Source organism: Nuphar pumila, chromosome 3, assembly GCF_984573655.1.
Source record: "Nuphar pumila chromosome 3, dmNupPumi1.hap1.1, whole genome shotgun sequence".
Classification (NCBI taxonomy): Eukaryota; Viridiplantae; Streptophyta; class Magnoliopsida; order Nymphaeales; family Nymphaeaceae; genus Nuphar; species Nuphar pumila.
In genome coordinates, this window is record NC_143251.1 from 58,356,813 (window position 1) to 58,377,924 (window position 21,112).

Genomic DNA, 21,112 nt, shown 5'->3' on the forward strand with positions numbered 1-21,112 from the left:
TCAAAATCTGCTTTACAAAACTTTACATTTCGAAAATAGGTTTGCACCTAAAAATCATCTTTTTTTGGAGAACCGAAGTGCATAAGTATGCATCGTGTCTTTTAAAATAATCAAACAAAATGGAATACGCTCAATGCTGCACTTAAGTGAAAGTCAACAAAAAGCGAGCTCGTGTACAATACGGTGCGACGGTAAGATGCAATTGATCCCCAAAGTGCAAAACTGCGTGTCGAGCGAAAAACCTTGTAAGCAATGCACAAGGCACGAAACCGTACTTCGGCTAAATAAACATGCAAGCAAGTGAATACGCAAGGGAGTGCACAAGATACGAAACCACACCTCGGTAAACAAACATGCAAGCAAGTAAATGCATAAGGCAGTGCACGAGATACGGAACCGCACCTCGGCTAAACAAACATACAAGTAAATGCATAAGGCAGTGCACTAGGACAAAACCGTACCTCGGCTAAACAAACATGCAAGCAAGTAAATGCATAAGGCAATGCACTGAACAACGTCGGCAAAGTAAAAACAAGAAAAGACAGAAAAAAGTCTAGGCACATTAAGCGCGACAACAAAGTAAATACATGAAAGAAAAGACAAAAAATAAAAGCGAAAGTAAAAGCCTGGGTACATAAAGCGTGACGGCAAGGTAAAGACAAGAAAATAAAGACAAAAAGTAAATGCGAAAAAACTTGGGCACGTAAAGCACGACGGCAACAAAAAGCAATAAAGACAAGAAAGAAAAATGACAAGGATTGCGAAATTGTGTCCTTGAGTTAAATGCGTACATATATAGATATACGTATATATATTGTCCTTAGTCCTTCATTTTCTCATTTTAAGTTTTAATTTCTTAATTTAAGTTCATTCATTGTTCTTTGCGCAACTTTTTCCTACCTTGGAGAGTTTTGAGGTTGCGCTCGTCTTCAAGTAACGAATGGCTCGAGGCACGAGGTGCGAGTGAAATCCGTTTCACGAGTTGCAAAAAGAGAATCGTGAGTACACATGCAAAAACTTTGAAAAGACAAATACAAGGGGCGGGGCAAGGGTGAGGTTCTCCAGACAGGCCGAGCCTGAACCTGGCTCGAGCTACTAAGGTCAAAGGGTGGGCTTGCAGTTAAGTCGAGCCCGACCTCAGCCTGACAAGGGAGCGAGGAGGGAGGCAGGGTCCTACCAGAGAACAATAGAGGCAGGGGCAAGGCATCTGCTTGACAAAAGAGAGGGTGGGAGAGGCAGGGGGCTCCGCCCTTGCCTGCCGGAAAACAAGGCGGCCCCTGCCTGACAGAGAGGAAAGAGGCAGGGGGAACCTCGCCCCTGCCTGCCGAAAAAACGACAGGCGGCAGGGGCGTCGCCCCCGCCGGTCCGCCGAAAAAGACGAAGAAGAGGAAGAACGAGAATAAGAAGAAGACTCGAGGAAGGGTTCGGGGGCTACCTGGGGGTCTCAGGGGTGTCGCCGACGTCAGGGGATGGAGGACAGAAGGGGGAAAAAGAAAGGCAGAGAGGGTTTTCTCAAACCAAAGGCCCAGGGGGGGTGTCTGCCGGACATAGGGAGAAAGAGGGTGACAAAGGGAGAGGGCGACGCGGGGTATCGGGCGAGGCCATCAGTGTCTGGTGAGGGAGCCGACGTGGGGGCCCCTCCGACGAACAAAAGAGGACGAGGGAAGGAGGTGAGCGACAGTCGGGGGTGCTCTGGAAAGGGGGATGACAACTGGGCTGCCGGCGGCAGGTGGTCGGATGCGGGGCGAGGGTCGGGCAGACTGGGTCGCAGGGAAGGGGAGGCCCTGCCGGCCTGTGGGTTGTCGGAGCTTGGACGGGGGAGGAGAGGGGGCAGGCGACAGAGGTGGAGAGGGTTTTCTCGAATGAGAAAACCCTAACCCCCTCTGTTGCTTTATAAAAACACGGGGGGGGGGGGGTATCCAGTTTGGGTTCGGGTCTAGACCCGACTCGGGTCCAACCCATATATATTTTGAAATCCTGGGTTTTAACATTAGACTTCTGATAGTCTATACCAATTTCGGTAATTCAGAATATTAAACATATTCAAACAATTCAGATAGAGCATTTTCATTGAAAAGTAATACATGATACAAAACATAACTGTTTGCATAATTAGGGCATATTTTCATTTCAGTTTGTGATTCAAAAGGTCTTTGTTTATAAAATGACCATTTTACCCTTAGAACTTGTCGAGTATGTTCTAAATGCATTACAACTCCGATTTCAACGAAATCAAGATCGACTTTCTTAGATTTTTGATACAAACGATTTTTCCCTTGGGGTTGCCGGGTATGTTACGAGCGCATACAAGCTTATAAAATAGATCTTAAAAATTATGATTGTGCCCTTGGGGTTGTCGGGTATGTTATGAGAGCATACGAGTTCTGTTTTTGATGAAATCACTTGCGTTCTTTTTAAAATTTTGATGTGGTCACAATCATGCAGTCTAAAATTACAAAATAGGTCATCAAAAACATCCATTTCATTCGATATTTATGTTTTGAGCAAAATGCCCAAAAATTATCGAGTATTACAATAGATCATGGCCTTTACTGTGTTTTTCACATTGATAGACCTAGTTTTAGGTTTCTAACTTCCTTTTCTGGTGGTATCTAAAGTTTAAGTTCAATGAAATTGCACCAGCTGGAGTGAAAGAGTACTTTCCTTAATGGACTATCATGCTTTTACACTTTTCTTTTTCAATTTATGCAGTTACAGATAATTATGGAGCCATTACTTTTGGGACACTCAGGCAGGAAAACGAATGTCACTGAGGCGCCTGATCAAGAGTCATCAGAAAGGTGATTGAGTAAAAAATGCCTCCTTTCTATAAGCTTTATGTTATTTTCTGCGGATAGTTTTCTGCTTCTTTGCATGATTTTCATTTACATCATACTGAAAATGAGGTGGTGAAATTTCAACCCTCAAATGAACTAATATTAGATTAGGTTTCCCATCGTAGTCATTTTCCTGTATTTTGTGATGTTTTCAATTGTTCTTTTAAGTTGCCTTAGGCACAACTTATGGCATATTTATGTTTAGCTGCCCTCGGTGTCAAATATTTATGATAAATGCCTAATTTTTTAAGAAAAAGATCAGATAGCTGCTTCTCTTACCTTTTATCTATTTTCACTCTAAAATTATAATTTTATCTTTTGAAATCTCTTATTTACTCTCTCTCTCTCTCTTACCCGCAAAGCATTCTATAATTTAAAGGGGCTAAATCTATCAACTTTAGAGTTATGTGAACAAAAAGTAGCCCGGATGACATTCAATCAATTTCTGAAAAGCTTACATGTTTATCTTAAATATATAAACCTGTAGCAGCTAAACATAAATTCACCATAAGTTTGTTTCCAGCATTTCTGTTCTTATTTGGTCTTTGTCATTCTACTCTCGAGTATTTAGAAAGTTATTCTGGATCCTCATATGATGATTAGGATTATTGATCTCATAACTTTGCATTTTCTTGTAAATTTTTTTGGGAAATAACATAATCTGAGGTGTTTATTGATAGTTTTTGTACATTAATATGAAATGCCTATGTGCTCTTTATGTCTGCAGTGTTGGGATGTTCTTTACACGCCACTTCGGACAGGAGGTGTGGATTGAGTATATAGTCTCACAATGTTGTGCTGCTTGTTGAATTGTGTTCCCCTAGTAATATTTCTTAAGGGCTTATTATCGGCCTTTTACTTTGAGAAATTGACACGTGGTAGTAAGGCTCTAACTGATGTCTGTTGTGTTTAAGGTTGTTGATTACCTGATTGACCCTTTCATAGCTGGCACCAGTGGCGGAGATCCTGAATCACTATCAGTGAGTAATATCTTGCCCTATTAATGTTCTTTTTATTTTTATGTTGTGATTGATTTTATATGTTAGTATTGTGATCTTAGTTATGAGGGAGGAATGTGTTATAGTTATGATGAAAACCATCTGGTAGAATGTGTTTTATGGACTTTGAGTGATGGTTAAAGTTGGCTTTTGTTTTCTTAAAGGATTTTTTTATACAATTCTAACCATTTAGTCAGGCTCTTGTGTTTATGTTCTAACTTCTCCAGGACATGGTTTTATTTACCTTAGCATATTCGGCCATGATAACAAAGTTTCTGTACATCTTTAATGACTATGGTCTATATTGAAAATTGCATGTCCTGCAATTTAGTGATTCTTTGAGCACATTGTTAGATTGATGATGGCCATTCAGTTGGCAAATCCGGCTCCCTACAATGCCATCTTGGTTGATGATTTCTAATGGCCACAAAAGGATATTCTATAGGATGGTGTAGAATCTATAGATTAGTAGATGATGCTTACACATTGGTTTGAATCTGTTATCATCTTTTGTATGGATTTATGGAATATCTTCAATCTATGTGTCTACTCTTGCTAACAAATAGGTTTTCTGTAGCCTTCGGGCTGCCTGGATTCTTAGTGTTCAGTTGTAGCTTAGCAGAAAAAAAAACCCTTTTAGAGACGTGCTTTAGAGAGGAAGAAGAGAGTCTAATGGAGATCATTCAAAGCTGATATATATATATATATATATATATGAAGCATAATTGGTGGATGGCCTACCAAATATTATAATATAAAATAAATTAAAAATCTGCCATCAACAAACATGTGAAATATAACGACCCAACTTATCCTCGTGAAAAGTGAAATTTATTTATTTATTTTTTAAAACAATTGCGAAAACCAAACCCAAGGATCTAGGGCCTCACAAACTTAACAACTACCAAACCACAAGTGATCTTTACATTGAATCAACCAATGAATAACCAACTTTATTAATCAATAAATAAATGTCATAGAACATAAATAAAATAATGTATGCAATCCAGAGCCACACTGTCAAGAATAACATAAATAAGTCACGCGATCTTGCAGGCTCCATGTGGCAGTTACCCCCATCACTGAGCTCCAAGTCCTGAGAAAAATATTTGAAACACCGGATAAGAACTAGAAATTCTTTGTACGAATTCCTCTAAAAATCCAAAAAAAAAAAGATCATAAATCAAATTCATGCAAATATTCATAGGAATATAATAACAACCACCTCATAAACCATTTACCATTCAAGCATCTAAAAACAAGTGTCATGCACTAACGTTTTCTCACATAAGACAAAAATAAGTAAAAATGCATGAACTAATTTAGAACAGTAAAGATGCATGATTCAATGCACATGCATGAATAAATTATTAAGTTATTATCAGAGTTCTCTTTTGCATGCATGTCCTTATTAAATACACACAATTTTAGTTTCACTTTTCATTAAACCCGTGGATACTCAAAACGGGCACAACAATTTCCGAAGTGCAAGATAGGTTTCTAGTTGTAGCTTAACACACAATTTGTATTTTATTATTGAGTTTTATACTTGTTCTTCGACCAATATCACGAATCAACACCATCTATCGGAACATAAGAAATTAACATCTAATGTCGGGACATCCGGAAAATCAGCATCCACTCATGCCACTTTCTTGGTATACCAATAATAACAGCTGTGCCACAATACTACCTCCAGGCAAAGTGGTTGGAAACTCTCTAAAACCGTGGTCGGGAGACGAACCATCATATCGGATTCAGGGGCACAAACACACACAAAGTTTTAATATCCTCACTGTTTTCCCAAAACTGTCATCGAGGATTCCCACTTTGTGGAAGAAACATTCAGGAAGAAAATTAATTAAATGTTTATCTGTTTTATCTTTCTAACGAAAGTCAAGTTCTTTATATAAGAACCGTTTTGCAAATCAACATGCAAAACCCAACACGGGACCTGACCTGCTATAATGTAGTAGTGCAATTAAATTAGAAAGCCAATAAATTTCAGAATGAATTTTGCAATGCATAAAACAAGTCTTAGAGCAACACATGCTCCTGACCTACAATGGTTCACGTCTGACTACCAATGCATCTCATGCAAAATCCTTAGTGAACATGCACACACACAGTTGTTCAAAACATGCTTACAATGCACATTCAATCACACAAAAAGATTGTACATATAAAACAATTTGCATATGCATATGAACAAATGCTTGCAACATACTTTTTTCTCGTGATTTATTTTATGTATAAACTCTCAAATATGCACATGATCATACTCATGCATACAATAATCTTCACAATTTTCCATACGTATGAGATAAGCAATTGCAAATATGAAAATCCAATGCATAACATATCCAATAAATACTTTGCCGTTATACAAAACAATTATGGTCATATCTACATTGTTCGGGAAGCATAACATAATCACCGAGTCATAACTATGCTGCAACACATGCACATGACAACATTAGTATGCTATTGGCAGTATGTTTCTCTTGCAGAAACCTGCAACCACAAACAGTGGACAACAGACAATGTTGCACATAAATATGCAGCATTGTTCTGCGCTATAACAACCCACTGAAATAATAGATAGAACACATTTAACAATAGTAGAATAACTCATTTGGCAGCATTGAGAATGATTAAAAATACAAAAGTAAGGGTGTCAGAATCCAAAGAATTTTGTTTACGAATCCCTCTAATGAAACAAATAAATAAAAAAAATATAAATAAGATTCATACAATATTTTAGAGGGATGCAATTATAACAAATTTATAACTTAATTAACTATTCATGCAATAGGGAACAATTTAATAAACAACGGAGACCACAAATTAAGCAATACAAACATTTAACATGACTTAGGGAACAACATCATGCATTCACAAATATATCACAATTAAGGTAACAAGTAAATATGCATGATCTAATGCATAGCAGGAATATGCATGATTTTTATACCCATGCATGAGTAAATTATTATCTTTTATCAGAGTTTTCTTTTCATATGTATGTCCTTATTAAATGCACACAATTTAAGTTCCTCTTTTTATTACTGTTGTCCGCTGGTACTCCAAACGGGTAAAAGTTTCCGAGGTCAAGTTAGGTTCCCATTTGCAGCTTATTACACAATTTGTATTTTATTACTGGGTTCCAAAAGCCCTCGACTGAAACAACCTTCAGAACATTAGAAATCAACATCTAATGTCGGGACGCTTTGAAAATCAACAACCATGATTCCACTTCACCCCCAGGTAAAGTGACAGATTCTCTCTAAAACTGTGGCCAGGAGAAGAACCTCAGTATCAGGTTTATGGGTAACAACAACGCATACAGAGTTTTAGTATGCTCATGGTTTCCCAAAACCGCAATGTCCAAGATTTTCATACTATAGAAGAGACATCAAGAAAACCTAGATTACACTGTTCTTTTAATTTCTTTTATCTTGTTATTAATTCATCTTCTTTAATTTGCAATTCAACATACATAATTAATAATACAAGCTTGCAAATCAACATGCAAAGCTCTTCACGGGACCACAGTCTGTGACAACATTAAACGGTGCAATTAGAACAATCATATCACATTTGATTTTTGCAATGCATAACATCTCGAACAAAGAGCAACACATGCTCAAGGCTTGCACGGCCTACGATAATTCATTTTGACCATCAATGCATCCATATGCAAAAATCATGAATCACATACCACTATGCATTCGTTTCGCATGCCTTTCAATGCACAATCATGTATGCCAATATAGAGATGCGTATGAAACAACAATATTCATATGCATGCGCATGAGTTCACATATTCATGTTAAATGGATGTTTTCATCTAATTCATATGTTCATATCAAATGCATGCTTTCATTCATGAATCACTTCACTTAAAACATGTGAATACTTATGCAAGTAGGTTCACGCAATAGCACGTCAATTTTATGAATGCTCATGCCTGTGAAAGCAAACATGCAATAATACTTGATATACCAAGTGCCAACATATGAAACTTCCATTCTTTTGCATACATAAGCCAAGTCTAATGCAAATAACAAATCTGGAAATTAACATGCAAATTTTGCGTTTCCATTCAAGCTCAAATAGGCATAAACATATGCATAAATTACAAGAATTGATCATGTATCGAATTTTGCACGTCATCTAATAAAAATCTGTATATGTGGTGACAGTTAAAATTTGACAAGCCACGTAGTTTTCTTTTAAAAACAATTTCATCTGGCACATGGCCCACCACTAGCCCAGCCGGACCTGGTTCAACAGGGCCTGACAGGTCATGCTGTCCACCGCGAACAGATGAACAAAAAACTTATTATTTTTTTTTTTTTTACAATATGCAAACCAGGCCTGCCAGGTCTGCACCAGTCCAACCGAGAGTTGGGCTGGGCCTGTAACGCCCCGGAACTTTAACCCAAAATTTGAAAACTTTTTTTTTTTTGGAAAGAGAAAACAAGAAATAATATAGGGTTAAGCATTTCGGAACATTACGGTGGAGAGAAAACCCAACACATTTATTTCATTTCAATATCAATGAAAATTAACATTAGGATTTTAAATGATATGAACAATTAAAAATTTTCATAAACCCAAGCGATCCCTGGAACAATAAATTCAAAAATCTCGATCTGATGCCTCATCCCGCAGCAGCTCCTAAACCCTATTCTTTACCTGAAAAATAGTAAATTGATTGGAATTAGACTGCCACGTCTAAGTAGGAAAACTGTAACTCTTAATGCAGGTACATCATGAGTCTAGTATGTGATGTGGGTGTCAAGTGTAAATCTTTAGCATATACAATAGCACGTAAAGCAACAACAGTAATCAACAGTCATATACATGAGCAAGTAAAACATGGTATGCAACATTAATAAGCAAGTGAGGTAGGTTATGCAACAACAATAACAATAACATGCATAACTTTCATGTAATAGTTCAATCATCTCATATTTACCCATTTCAGGATTTCAGTTCATTACAATTTCAAAATATAAATCATGCTGAAAGAATATGCAAATGTCCCTTTAATAACTCCACTCACTATGATACCTAACTGTTCTAAATAGTGTTTATATTATCTTATCCCGCGGGTACACACGGGCCAAGACAACCATCACAGAAGGGAACGTTCGGGGATATATTATTCAAGGGTATTTTATTAACCCGAACATTCTAACTGAGACTGAAATCCCAAGGGAGCGGCCAATGACCGAGAGAAACTCCCAAAGGCCAAAACCAAAACAGGATGCATCTGTAAGTTCTGCAGAAGAACAAAGAGCTACCACCTAGGACATATTGGTAGTCCGGGTCCCCCAACTCTGAGGACTGGGACCAACGAGTCGCTTTACGCTCGAAACCAAAACACATGTCCCCAGAGTTTTGTACCACTTACCTGTCAGAAAAGGGGCCTTCACGCAGTCTTCTGCAAAAGAGAGAAAAGAAGAGACGAGAGAAGAGTCTGTAGAAAAGAAGAACCACCCGTCTCTGCGTCTCTCATTCAATAATATATATGTTTAGTGTACAATTCTAGGGTACGAAAATACCCTCTAATAAGTTTTAAAATACACTATACAAAGTTTGGATCTTGACCCGATCCGATACATGAATCGGGTCGGGTTTGGGTCCAAAACCCAACGATGGCTTCTTTTCAGCCTCCCTCAAGTTGTGTATGGTCCTGGACCATGAACAACTTGTCTTTCAAAAACCAAAATTTGTCCTTTGTCAACCCTTTGGTGAAAATATCAACAACTTGTTATTCAGTTCGCACAAACATGGGCTCAATCTCCTTTTCTTCAACCTTTTTCCTAATGAAGTGTTGATCTATCTCAATATGCTTTGCTCGACTATGATGGATAGGATTGAAAGACATATTGATGGCACTTTGATTGTCACACAGTAACAATGATCGAGCAATCGGTTCTCCCATTTTTGTTAGAAGATGTCTTATCCATGTAGCCTCAGCAGTGGCAGCAACCATCGATCTGTATTCAGCCTCAGTGCTTGACCTAGCAATCGCCTTTTGTTTTCTACTGCTCCAAGATATCAGGTTCGGTCCAATGAAGCTACAATAACCAGATACTGATCGTCGTTCATCTGGATCACCCGCCCAATCTGCATCAGCATAAATGATGATATCATGCCCCCCGCTTGAATCTAATTCTCTTTTCTTATATACCAGGCCATCACCAACTGTACCTTTCAGATAACGAAGTATCCTTTTGACTGCCTCCATATGCGACGTATGAGGTTCATGCATAAACTGAGACACCTGATTAACCGAATACACTATGTCAGGTCTAGTAAAAGTCAGATATTGCAGCATGCCAACTATGCTACGATACTTAGTGGGATCTCCATATATATCCCCTTCTCTAGAACTCAGTTTCTTGAATGACACTTGGAGTTGCTAATGGCTTACAATCTGTCATGCCTGCCCTGCTGAGAATGTCCAACGTGTATTTGTGTTGAGTAAGCGTAAGTGTATCACATCTTTTATCAACTTCCACCCCAAGGAAATACCGCAGCTCTCCCAAATATTTCATTTTAAATCTCTGATTTAGTAACTTCTTCACCTTCTCAATGTGATCTTTGCAGTTTCCTGTGATGATAATGTCATCTACATATATTAATAAAAGAGTAGTGACGCAGTTTCCTGTGATGATAATGTCATCTACATATATTAATAAAAGAGTAGTGACGTCTTGTTCACTGTGAATGAATAACGAGTGATCAAGAAAAGATTGAGAGAAGCCATGCTTTTGTATCTCTAGGGAAAAACTCTCGAACCAGGAACGAGAAGCCTGTTTTAATCCATATAGTGCCCTCTTCAACTTGCATACATACTTCTTGGCGTCTCGTTGTGCATACCCAGTGGGTTGTTCCATGTAGACTTCCTCTTTTAAGTCCCCGTGTAAAAAGGCATTTTTAACGTCCAACTGGCTCAATGTCCATCCATGTTCATTGGCTAGACTCAACACAATGCGAATAGTTCCCATCTTTACTACAAGACTGAAGGTTTCATCAAAGTCTTGTCCTTGTTCTTGTGTGAATCCCTTGGCTACTAATCTGGCTTTGTATCTTTCGATGCTTCCATCTGGTTTATATTTTATCTTGTATACCCATTTTGACCCAACGACATTTCTGTTTGGTGGTCTAGGCACAATCTCCCATGTCCCACATTCATGTAAGGCTTCCATTTCTTCATTCATTGCTTCAACCCATCTTTTAGAACTTGCAGCTTGATAGAACATGAGAGGCTCATCTTCTTTACTTATGGATGTAAAAAATAACTGAAAATCCAATGAAATTTTTTTATAACTTACCCACCTGTCGAGCGAATGTCGAATCCGTGAGGATCTTCTGATATCCATCATCTGAGAAGCAGGATCAGGGGAATCCGAACCTGTATGAGGAATGGATGAGAGCTCTTTCTCTCGCCGGGTATATACAATGCCCTTATACCTTGTTGGCTCCAAGTCTTGAGTAACAATCTCTTCCGTTTGAACTTCACTTGCTGATTTTTCATGTATCTCCTTCCGACTGCAGTTTACTGGGCAGTATTCTTTATCATTGGAGAAGAGTTCTGAATTTAACCATGGATGATATACCTCAATGTTAGGACTGGAATGAGCAACGTGGAGGTTTGAATTAGGCGGCTAATCATCAAAATTCATTTCATCAAAAACTACATTTCTCGATATTTTGACGCGCTTAGTCAAAGGATCATAGCACCTATATCCTTTGTAGTCTTCAGCATATCCCACAAACCTGCACTTTAAGGCTTTATCTTGAAACTTATGTCTCAGTGAGTTGTCAATGTGAACATAGCAAATAGATCCAAATACACGTAATGTGAACATGCCGAGCATGTTCCGAATGCGTTTTAACTCCGATTTTGATGAAATCAAAACCGTTCTTCTTGGTTTTTCGATACGAATGCAACCAAGTTTCCAAAACTCATAAAATTGACCTTCAAAATTATGATTTTGCCCTTGAGGTTGTCGGACATGTTTTGCGAGCTTACGAGCTCCGATTTAGACAAAATCACTTGCGTTCTTTTCAAAATTTCGATGTGATTGCAATCGTGTATTAAAAAATCATAAAATAGGTTGCCAAAAATATTCATTACCTTAGATATTAATATTCAACAAAAATCTCTAAAAAATTGTCGGGTATTACAGGCAGTTGATCAAATTGCTCATGCACACACCCATCAACAACCTGACCATATTGCACATGCACACAAACTGCGAAATTTGATCAGATTGCATAAGTAGAAAACTTTGGCAAATCTGGGTAGAATACACAAGTTTCCTATATTGCCAAATCTGATCAGATCGCATAAGCACAAGACGTTGGCAAATTTGATCAGAATACGCAAACACTCACATAGATAGTCTGATCAAATTGCACATTCATACACATTAGCAGTCTGATTAGATTTCACATGTACAAACAATCGTAAACTTGATCAGATTGCATGTAAAACCCTGAAAAAAAGAAAAAAAAAATAAACTTGGATTCGGGTCGGATCCAGACCCGAAACCAGCGGAGGGACTGCCTCTTTCGTGCCTTTTAAAGATAACGAGGCAAAGGGGGGAGGTTCTCGAAACCCCCCTTTTCCCCTCTCGCTCCCTCGTCTCTCTCTCCCCCGATCACCTCTCCCACTCTCCTCGCGTCTGCCAAGTAGCCGCCATCGGTGACCCCCTCTGGCGAGCTCCTCTGGCGACCCCCAGGTACGCCTCTTCTCCCCTCTTTTTCTCCTTTTCCTTCCGTCTCTCTTTCTCCCTCACCTCTACACTCGAAACTGCATAAGTGTGTGTCGTGGCTTTTAAGACAAGTGAAACGATATACACTATACACTCGAAACTGCACTCAAGGAGTGCAAGCTGACAAAGGGCAAACCCGTGCACATACTAATGCAATGGTAAATCGAGGGGCAAGACTCGATGGGCGAAGCTACACCGCGAGGGTCGAACGCTAGAGCTACACACGAGGTATGAAATCATACCTCGACCATCGAAACACACAAGTAGCCAACTACGTAAGCAACTCACGAGATATGAGATCCTATACTGACTAACAAGGGTAAAGGACAACTCATGAGGCATGGGGTTGCACCTCGATTAAACGATAAGCGTAAGCAAGTAAAGGAGCATATGACAGAGATAAGAATACATGCACGAGCAAAACATATACACAAAGTGCAGCAACAAGGCAAAGACGAACACATACAAAAGTAAGTGTGACAACCAGCATCACAACAATAAAAAAGTAAGGTACGAAGAGTAAAGCAAGTAGCAAGGCCATGGCGCATAAAGCGCAAGGCAATAAAAGTAAATGCAAAAAGCAAGGTGCGAGAACGTAAAAGAGGACCAGGATGTCCTGGAGTAAAAAGACATACAAGTAAATGCCATGGCGCAAAGCGCGGGGCAACAAGAAAGTAAAGTACGGAAAAGTAAAGATGATAAGGATCGCGAAACCGCATCCTTGAGTTAAAAGATATGAAATGTAAAGACAAGAACGAAAAGCCTAGGCACATATAGCGCAGCGACAACAGAAAAGAAAGTGCTAGAAAGTAAAGAGGACAAGGATCACGAAATCGCGTCCTTGAAGGTAAAGACATACGTATATATATTATACGTATACATATATCATCCTCTTTTAGTTATCTTTTATTATTTTAGCATTTATCCGTTCATTATCCTTTCACGCAAGAATCTCCTACCTTAAGGGGTTGCGGGTCCTCATACGCCAACAGCGTAGGCAAGCGCAAGCTCGAGCCACAAGGGCGAGCTGGATCCACCGTTCAACCTGGAAAGCTTAGAACATTAGTATATGTCGTAATATAAACGAGAAGCAACAAACACAACAAGGCCTCTCGCAGGATATAGTGCCAGAGGCAGGGGCCTCAGCCCTGCTCGGCAACAGCAGCAGAGGCAGGGAGCCGGAGCTCCCTGTCTGCCAGCACAGAGAAAGGCACGGGAGGGAGCAGAAGCTCCCTGCCACACCCGCCACAACGAGACATGCCACAACAAGACGGGGGGAAACACCCCTTGTCAGAACAGGATCTCAGACAGGGGCACCGCCCTGCTGGGAACGAAACAGGCAGGGGCTGCCGACAGCAAGAACAAGGCAAGGGGGCAAAGCCCCTTGCCGGAGAACAAATGAAAGCAGGGGGAAAGCCTCTGCTTGAAAATAGGAAAGCAGGGAGGCTTCGCCCCCTGTCGGTAAAACGCAGGAGGCAGTGGGATAGAACCCCCTTGTCGAGGAGCAACAAAGGGTGCATGGGGGCTCCGCCTCTGCAGGGAAAACGACTGAAGGCTGGGGGCCTTGCCCCCTGCTGACAAACAAAAGAAGGCAGGGGGGCGAAGCCCCCTGCCGAGAAGCAACACAAAGGCAGGGGGACCTCGCCCCCTACCGAGAAACAACAGGAGAGCAGGGGGGCTCCGCCCCCTACCGAGACAACAATATAAGGCAGGGGGGCGAAACCCTCTGCCGAAAAAAAGAGCAACGACAGGGGGGCCTCGCCCCCTACCGGGAAACAAAAGAAGGCACGGGGCTTGTCTCGTACCGAACACAGGATGGGGTAGGGAGGCAAAGCCCCCTGACAAAGGACCCCAAGAGGTAGGGGGCGAAACCCCTGCCAAAAAACAATAAAGCGACAGGGGGTGGAGCCCCCTGCCGACAAGAGGCAACGATAGGGGGCTCAGCCCCCCTGTCGACCGACTGCAAAAAGGCAAGGGGGGTAACCCCCTGCCGACAAGAGGTGACGACAGGGGGCTCAGCCCCCTGTCGACCAACTCCTCACAAAGGAGAAGAAAAGGAGGGGAGGGTTTTTCACCTTGAAAGGCCGCAACAACGGGGCCGTCGGGGTTGCTTGCTGAAGATGACGATCATCGGGAACCACGACAACCACAGCAGAGAGGGGACAATGACGGTGTTGTCGCCGACAGCTGTAGACGTCAGGTGGCTGGAAGAAACGAGACCGCCGATATAACAGGGAGAGAGGCTGAGAGTGGCGACAATCGCCGAGAGATGGATGTCGCCCAAACTCGGGGGCAGCAGGTGGTTGAGGCACGATTGCCGGCTGCTGCAGCACCCAGGACGAAGGCGGTGGCCGACGGCGAGTCGCCGGCGTCGGGATCCCTAGCGCAGCCGACCGCCAGTCGGGAGGTGGAGATGGTCGTCGACAGGAGAGTCAACGATGCTCGGAGGCCGCTGTTGGCTTCGATCGCTGACGGGAGCAGAAAAAGGAGATTGGGGGCCCACCAGAGCTTGGAGGTTGCCGTCGGCTTCGATCGCCGACGTCCTGCGACACAAGGGACGGAGAGGGGGTTCATCGCGTCGTCGGGAGGCCTGCCGGACTGAGAGAGGAGGCGAACAGGTGGCCGGCGGCGAGTCGCCGACGCCCGGTGGCCACAGGGAGGAGCGAGAGGAGAACAGGCGAGGAGAGAGAAGGGGCGAGGGTTTTGGACCCTCGCCCGAGACGTCTGCGTCTTTTAAAAGACGTAGGTTCTCGAGGCTTCGAGAACCCGGGTCCGGGTTAGGCTCGGGTCTGGTTCGGACCTGGATCCGGGCCCGACACAACGGACCAAACCCCCGACACGTGTCCGACACGTGCAGGGCACGTGTCTGACACGTGCAGGGCACGTGTCTGACACGTGCAGGGCACGTGTCTGACACGAGTCGGACGCGATTTTATTTTATTTTTTTTTAACGGGCGTTACAAGTATGACATGGGTTCTTTTCATAAAATGGGAGCTTTGGCATGGCTGGGTATGTTTGTATCTGCATACACACGTGATACATACACTCATTGATACGAACATGCATGCATAAAGACGTACCTACATTCAGTGGGTTAATTTGGTACCCTTGAGGGTAATACACTCTATAATAGTCCCATTGAGTTTCAAATGTTTTCATTGAATGTTTTGTGGATCTGATTGCATAGGCGTAATCGTCAGAGTCTTTTTAGTGGAGAACCATGTAGCATGGTTACTTAAAAATGCCGAGCATACCCATGTTGATGTTAGGTGCTGGGACAGGTTGCTTTTGAGTGCGGTCACACATTGACATTTACTATATTTTATATAGGGTATGTTATATGTTCCATAGATATTTTAGGCTCTCTACAATTTTTTTTTATTTATATGTAAAACTGTCCGTCTGCTGTATATATATTAGGTATATTATTTTATTCTTATGTATTACATACACGACCCAGCCGCAACGCCATGCCTCCTTTTGGGAAACAACTGTGTCGTGGCAGCTGTACCCATCTTGTAATATGTACCAGCATTCATACCTATGGGACTTGGGTGGAAAACATAATCTACACTAAGAGGTTTTTATGTGTGTACAGGTTTTCAAAGGAATCTAAGAGACAATGGTTCGCAATGCATCAACACTTTACAAAAAATAAAAAAAGTCAATCTTTTATCAGAATAAGTAGATAAGTAAACTACGACAAACACATCAATAAGGTCTAATTGACTAAATAATAGCTGCAACCATGACTTTATACTAGAGAGTTCTACTTTTGAGGTTTCTAAAGTAAAGTCTATACATGTTAAGGCTGTGAAAATAGATAACATTACAGAGAATGTAATAAAAATACAACAACAACAACAACTACGCCTTCATCCTAAAATAATTGTGTTCGGCGATATGAGAATGTAATAAAAATACAGAAAATAAAAACATATTTACACAGCATGCATAAAATTACAGAGGTACGCATACATGTAGTATGCAATAATTATATATGGCAGCACTGAGAAGCACCCAGCACTTGGCACTATTTTTCAAAGCACCTGCAGTGACATGGGCGTGAAAGGCATATTGAGGTACACATGCTACACATATCAAATAGCTGGGAGAAATTTATCAAGATTAAGATGCATGAAACCAGAATAGTTTGAGTTGAATAACAAAAAAGGTTTTAGTTCTATTAGAACTTTTTTATCATCATTCCCAACACATCAACTGGAAATAACAAGATATTATCTGGATCTAATTGCAAGTTTATGTATAATTTTAACATATATTTTTGTTTTTTTAAACAGATGCATCTTGCATTTCCTGAGATATTTGACCTGGAGAAAATGTAAGTTCTATTTAATTCCTCTTTTTCATGTTTACCAGTGTATATATCTCATAAAGCAAATAGGTTCTTCCTGGAGTCTCGATTCCTTCAGTGATTTTCTTTCATGTGACATTCACATTATATAGTTTATGTTTAGATTCATTTTAAATGGCATTTTCAGATTTTGTTCTTGGCTTCTTCTCCTTGGTTTTGGTTTTAGTTACTGCCTTGCCTAGCATTTTTTTCTTCAAAACCATGTGACAAACAGGCACACATAACGCAACTTGAACTTTTGATACCCCAATAGCACCATGCAGAACATTAAGTCGCTTAAGAACTATCTCAGCTACTGTTAATATATATATATATATGTATGTATATATATATATCCATGTATATATATCCATGTGTATATATAATCATAATCATATATATATATATATATATATTGTATGTTATGTAATAGGTAATGCTCTCCTGTAAATTATGACTGTCCACTAGGGACAGCATTGTATTTTTTTTCTTTATTTTATTTTTGTCTTTATTGTATAGTGTAGGGTGTCTATATGAAAATATGACTGTTGGAATAGAGACTGCCTCTCTTAAATGCCCATCTTGGCTCCATATATAGTGCCTTTCTCCTCTTTGTAAGATAATCCTTCTCTTAAGCATTCATGCTCAATAAGATGGATATTTTTTGTATTTTTGTGTTCCTCTCTTTAGTTCTTTGATGTCTTAAATGCACTTAGTGCTCGTGTAGTGCCTTTGTGCTCTTGTATTGTCCCTTAGTTGGACTTGTGTATGTGTATGTGCACTTTGTGTTTATGATCTTATAAGATCTTAGAGGCCCTCATTTTGTATTTTCGTATATTTTATTACATTGTATTAGAGCGGAGAAATCTTTCTTGGTATTTTGCCTTTTTTGGATCTTGGGATTCTTTGGTTCAAGTTCGTGCTTCGTAAAAGATTTGTGACCATTGTGTGGCTTGGATTCAAGGGAAATCTTGACCTGGTATGTATCATATATCTTTAGTGTTACTTGAGTTATTTATCTCATTCATTATGCATGAGGAAACACTCATTTTTCTTATCTTTAAAAAATTATTTGTTATTTTTGTTAAAAATTAAAATCTTTAATTTTTTTAAACTATTGTTGGATTTATTTTTATTAAATGTTTTATAAGGTTTATATAATATTTGTTTGATCTTGTCAAATTATATATGTGTAAGCTTTTATGAGATCTAGTTTAAATCTTAGTTTTTCGAACTCGTTTTATTTAATATATGTTTGATTGACCTCAGGTTCTATGAGTGTGGTGTGTAACTCATTTATTTCTTGTGCACCTCAATGTTATGGAGCCAGAATTAGCTGTTGCGGTGAGTTGTGTGTGCACCTCAAGTCATCTTATTTTTTAATATCGTGTTGACACTTGTCTTGGGTTTGATTGATAGGTGATTGGCCTCTGGATCCATGTTACTTTTTGTTTGAACCAGAGATATTTGTTAGGGTGAGTTATGTGCACCTCAGTTTTTTTGTCTGTTTAGATTGCCAGTGTTTGGCTCCAACTGAAGGTTATTTGATGTTCGGTTTTGTGAGTGAGTTGTATCATTCAATTATTTATTTGGTCTTTATTGGATGATCATATCAGTTTTTGTTAAGTGATGGCTCTATTGATATTTGATTGGGACCATTTTGGTCTGTATGGATTAAATCTCATATTATTGCAAAAGTGTTATGGGAGGGAGAGGCCTTCATTTTGTTAGAGGGGCAGGAGGGAGAGGCATCAAGCCCTCCCTTCAACTGCCCCTTCTCGAAAGACTGGCAAGGGGGGGGGGTCGTAATGCCCCAAAATTTCGAACTTGTAAACCTTTAAAATAAACTTGAAAGAGTAGAAAATCCTTTGTTTTTCAGAGTTTTTTTTTGTGAATCAGCGAAAACGATTTTTTAAAAAGAAAAGAGATAAGTTGACAACCTTGGGCGCATTAGCGTAAAACCTCAATTTCACAATACATTGTATCTTCGCAAATCATTTAGAGACCTTATAACATCGTGTATTTTCATACTTAGTTAAATTTGATTTTTGTCAAAAATTTGGCCAAGTCTGGGAGAAAAATTGTTTGAGGCTCGATTTTTAGACTGATGTCTTTGAGACCGGGCTTGGCCTAGGTCCGAACGACAAGGTCGTAATGAGCCAATCGAAGAGAGATAAAAAGTTTTGTTTTCGACCTTTAAATTCAAGCGAAATTCAATTGAAATTCGCGTTATTTTAAGGCGAAATTCAGAATTTGGTATTAGTGTAATATATCATTTGATGCGTCTCAAAATTCTGAGCGAAAGGATTTTTTGTTTTTCTGAATTCGAGTCCTGGTTTGCCCGAAAATCGCGTTTTTTCTGAAAATTGAGCAGTTTGTCGAAATGGATCTAGAGTTGGATAGGATTGGATCCAAATTGTTATGGATTTGGGTTCTATTTAGGTCCTACTTAAATCTGGATTTGATCCAGATCTTGATCTATTTTTGTTTTGGGTATGGGTTTGGATCTTGGATCCGGATCCGAATCCAAGCCCAACGTTTTTTCCAGCTTTAAATTCAATATAAAGCCTTAATTTGGAGTTTAATAAGGTTGAGAAGCCTTTTGGGTTAATTTGGTTATTTTTGGAAGTTTTAGATATTTTTAATTAATTACTAATTAATAATTAAGAATTAATATATTAAATAATATCAATTCCGAATTTTTATTTTAGGGCTGAGTAGGACTTCTTAAAAGAGTCTTTTTACTTACCTAAGAAGGTTTAAAAAGATTTGAAAAAAAGTTTTAAAAGAATGGGAAGTTTTAGGAAAAAGTCAACAAAGATTTTTTTTTTTTTAAAACAAGTTTGGCAACTTTGGAGAGAGTTCTCATATTGGGAACTCTCCAGCCCTTTTTGTAAGGGCTGGAGAAGAGGGGAACGTCCCCCCCTCTCCGTCACTTTTTAAAAAAAAAAGGGAAAGAGAGAGAGAGAGAGAGAGAGAGAGAGAGAGAGAGAGAGAGAGGAGGAAGAAGAAGGAGAAGCCTTCTTCTCCAGCCATCAACCCCTTTTCACCGTCATTTTTTTTATTCTCTCCGGTTCAAGTACAAGGTACGAGTCTCCTCTTTTGAATCCAAGTAAGAAATCAAATGCCGGTTCGATTCTATGCAAGATTTAGATGTAAATCCTTGAAAAAAAAAGAATAGATCTATATGTCTACTCTATAATACATGAAAGAGGATCTATGGATCCTCTTCCATGGATTCGTATTTTTTTTATTTTATACATCCTTTCAAAAAAATGGGTCTGGTTTATGCATTTTGGATTTTTCTTTAGAACATGTACAGATTTTTATTGATGGTATATGTCCATGTTCAGCCATTTTTTTTTGTGCCGATCTCTGCTAGGTTATGTTTTGGTACAGATTTAGCCTGTACTGATTTTTGCAAATCTATGTTTATGTACAGATTCTCAAGTGTGCGCTGTCGATCTTTTTGTTTTTTTGACAATGCATGCACAAATTATTAGTTGTTCATGTATTAGTTTGATAATGCATGCACAGATTATTAGTTATTCATGTGTAGGTTTAATGTTGCACACACAGATCTTTATTGTTCAGGTTAAGTACAGATTTTTTTTCTGGATTTATTCTGTACCTATTTTCTCTCATGTTTATGTACTGTTTCTGGATGGATTGATAGCCTCATCGGTTTGGGTATGTTGATGTTGGGTTTAGGATTGAACTCGAAGATCTGCTCAAACCCAATTTCAAGTGGATCTTGGACTGATTGAGAACAAAAAAGGAAAAATATAGAGAACCCTCTCAGCCTATGCGTGTTGATTATTTTTATTGTGGTTAATTAAGAAAATCTGATTTTTAGGTTGATTTGTTAAATCTGGTTTTGGAATTAATTAGAAATTTGAGTTTTTAATTGATTAAGTTAAATCTGATTTTTAGGTTGATCTTAAATTTGTATTTTTGATTTTAGATTTAAATTGAATAGGCTTTAAATCAGAAATATATTTTAAGGCTTAAAATCTGAATTTAATACATGTACCTGAAATCTTGCTTAAAACATGATTTACGTTTGTATTTGATTATAAAAATCTGAGTTTTTATCTGATTTGTTAAAAACCGAGTTTTGGTTT

At 39.4% G+C, this 21,112-nt stretch overlaps 1 protein-coding gene across 3 annotated transcripts in view; it reads left to right on the forward strand.

Annotated features, from left to right (window-relative positions):
- Positions 1–21,112, forward strand: part of HEMG2 (Flavin containing amine oxidoreductase family) — a 183,774-nt gene that overhangs the window by 35,293 nt on the left and 127,369 nt on the right. For all 3 annotated transcript variants that reach the window (XM_089999521.1, XM_089999520.1, XM_089999518.1), the window contains exons 7-10: positions 2,713–2,801; positions 3,565–3,601; positions 3,752–3,817; positions 16,936–16,976. In XM_089999521.1, the coding sequence (XP_089855647.1) occupies positions 2,713–2,801; positions 3,565–3,601; positions 3,752–3,817; positions 16,936–16,976 (233 nt within the window). The remainder of the gene's footprint in view (positions 1–2,712; positions 2,802–3,564; positions 3,602–3,751; positions 3,818–16,935; positions 16,977–21,112) is intronic.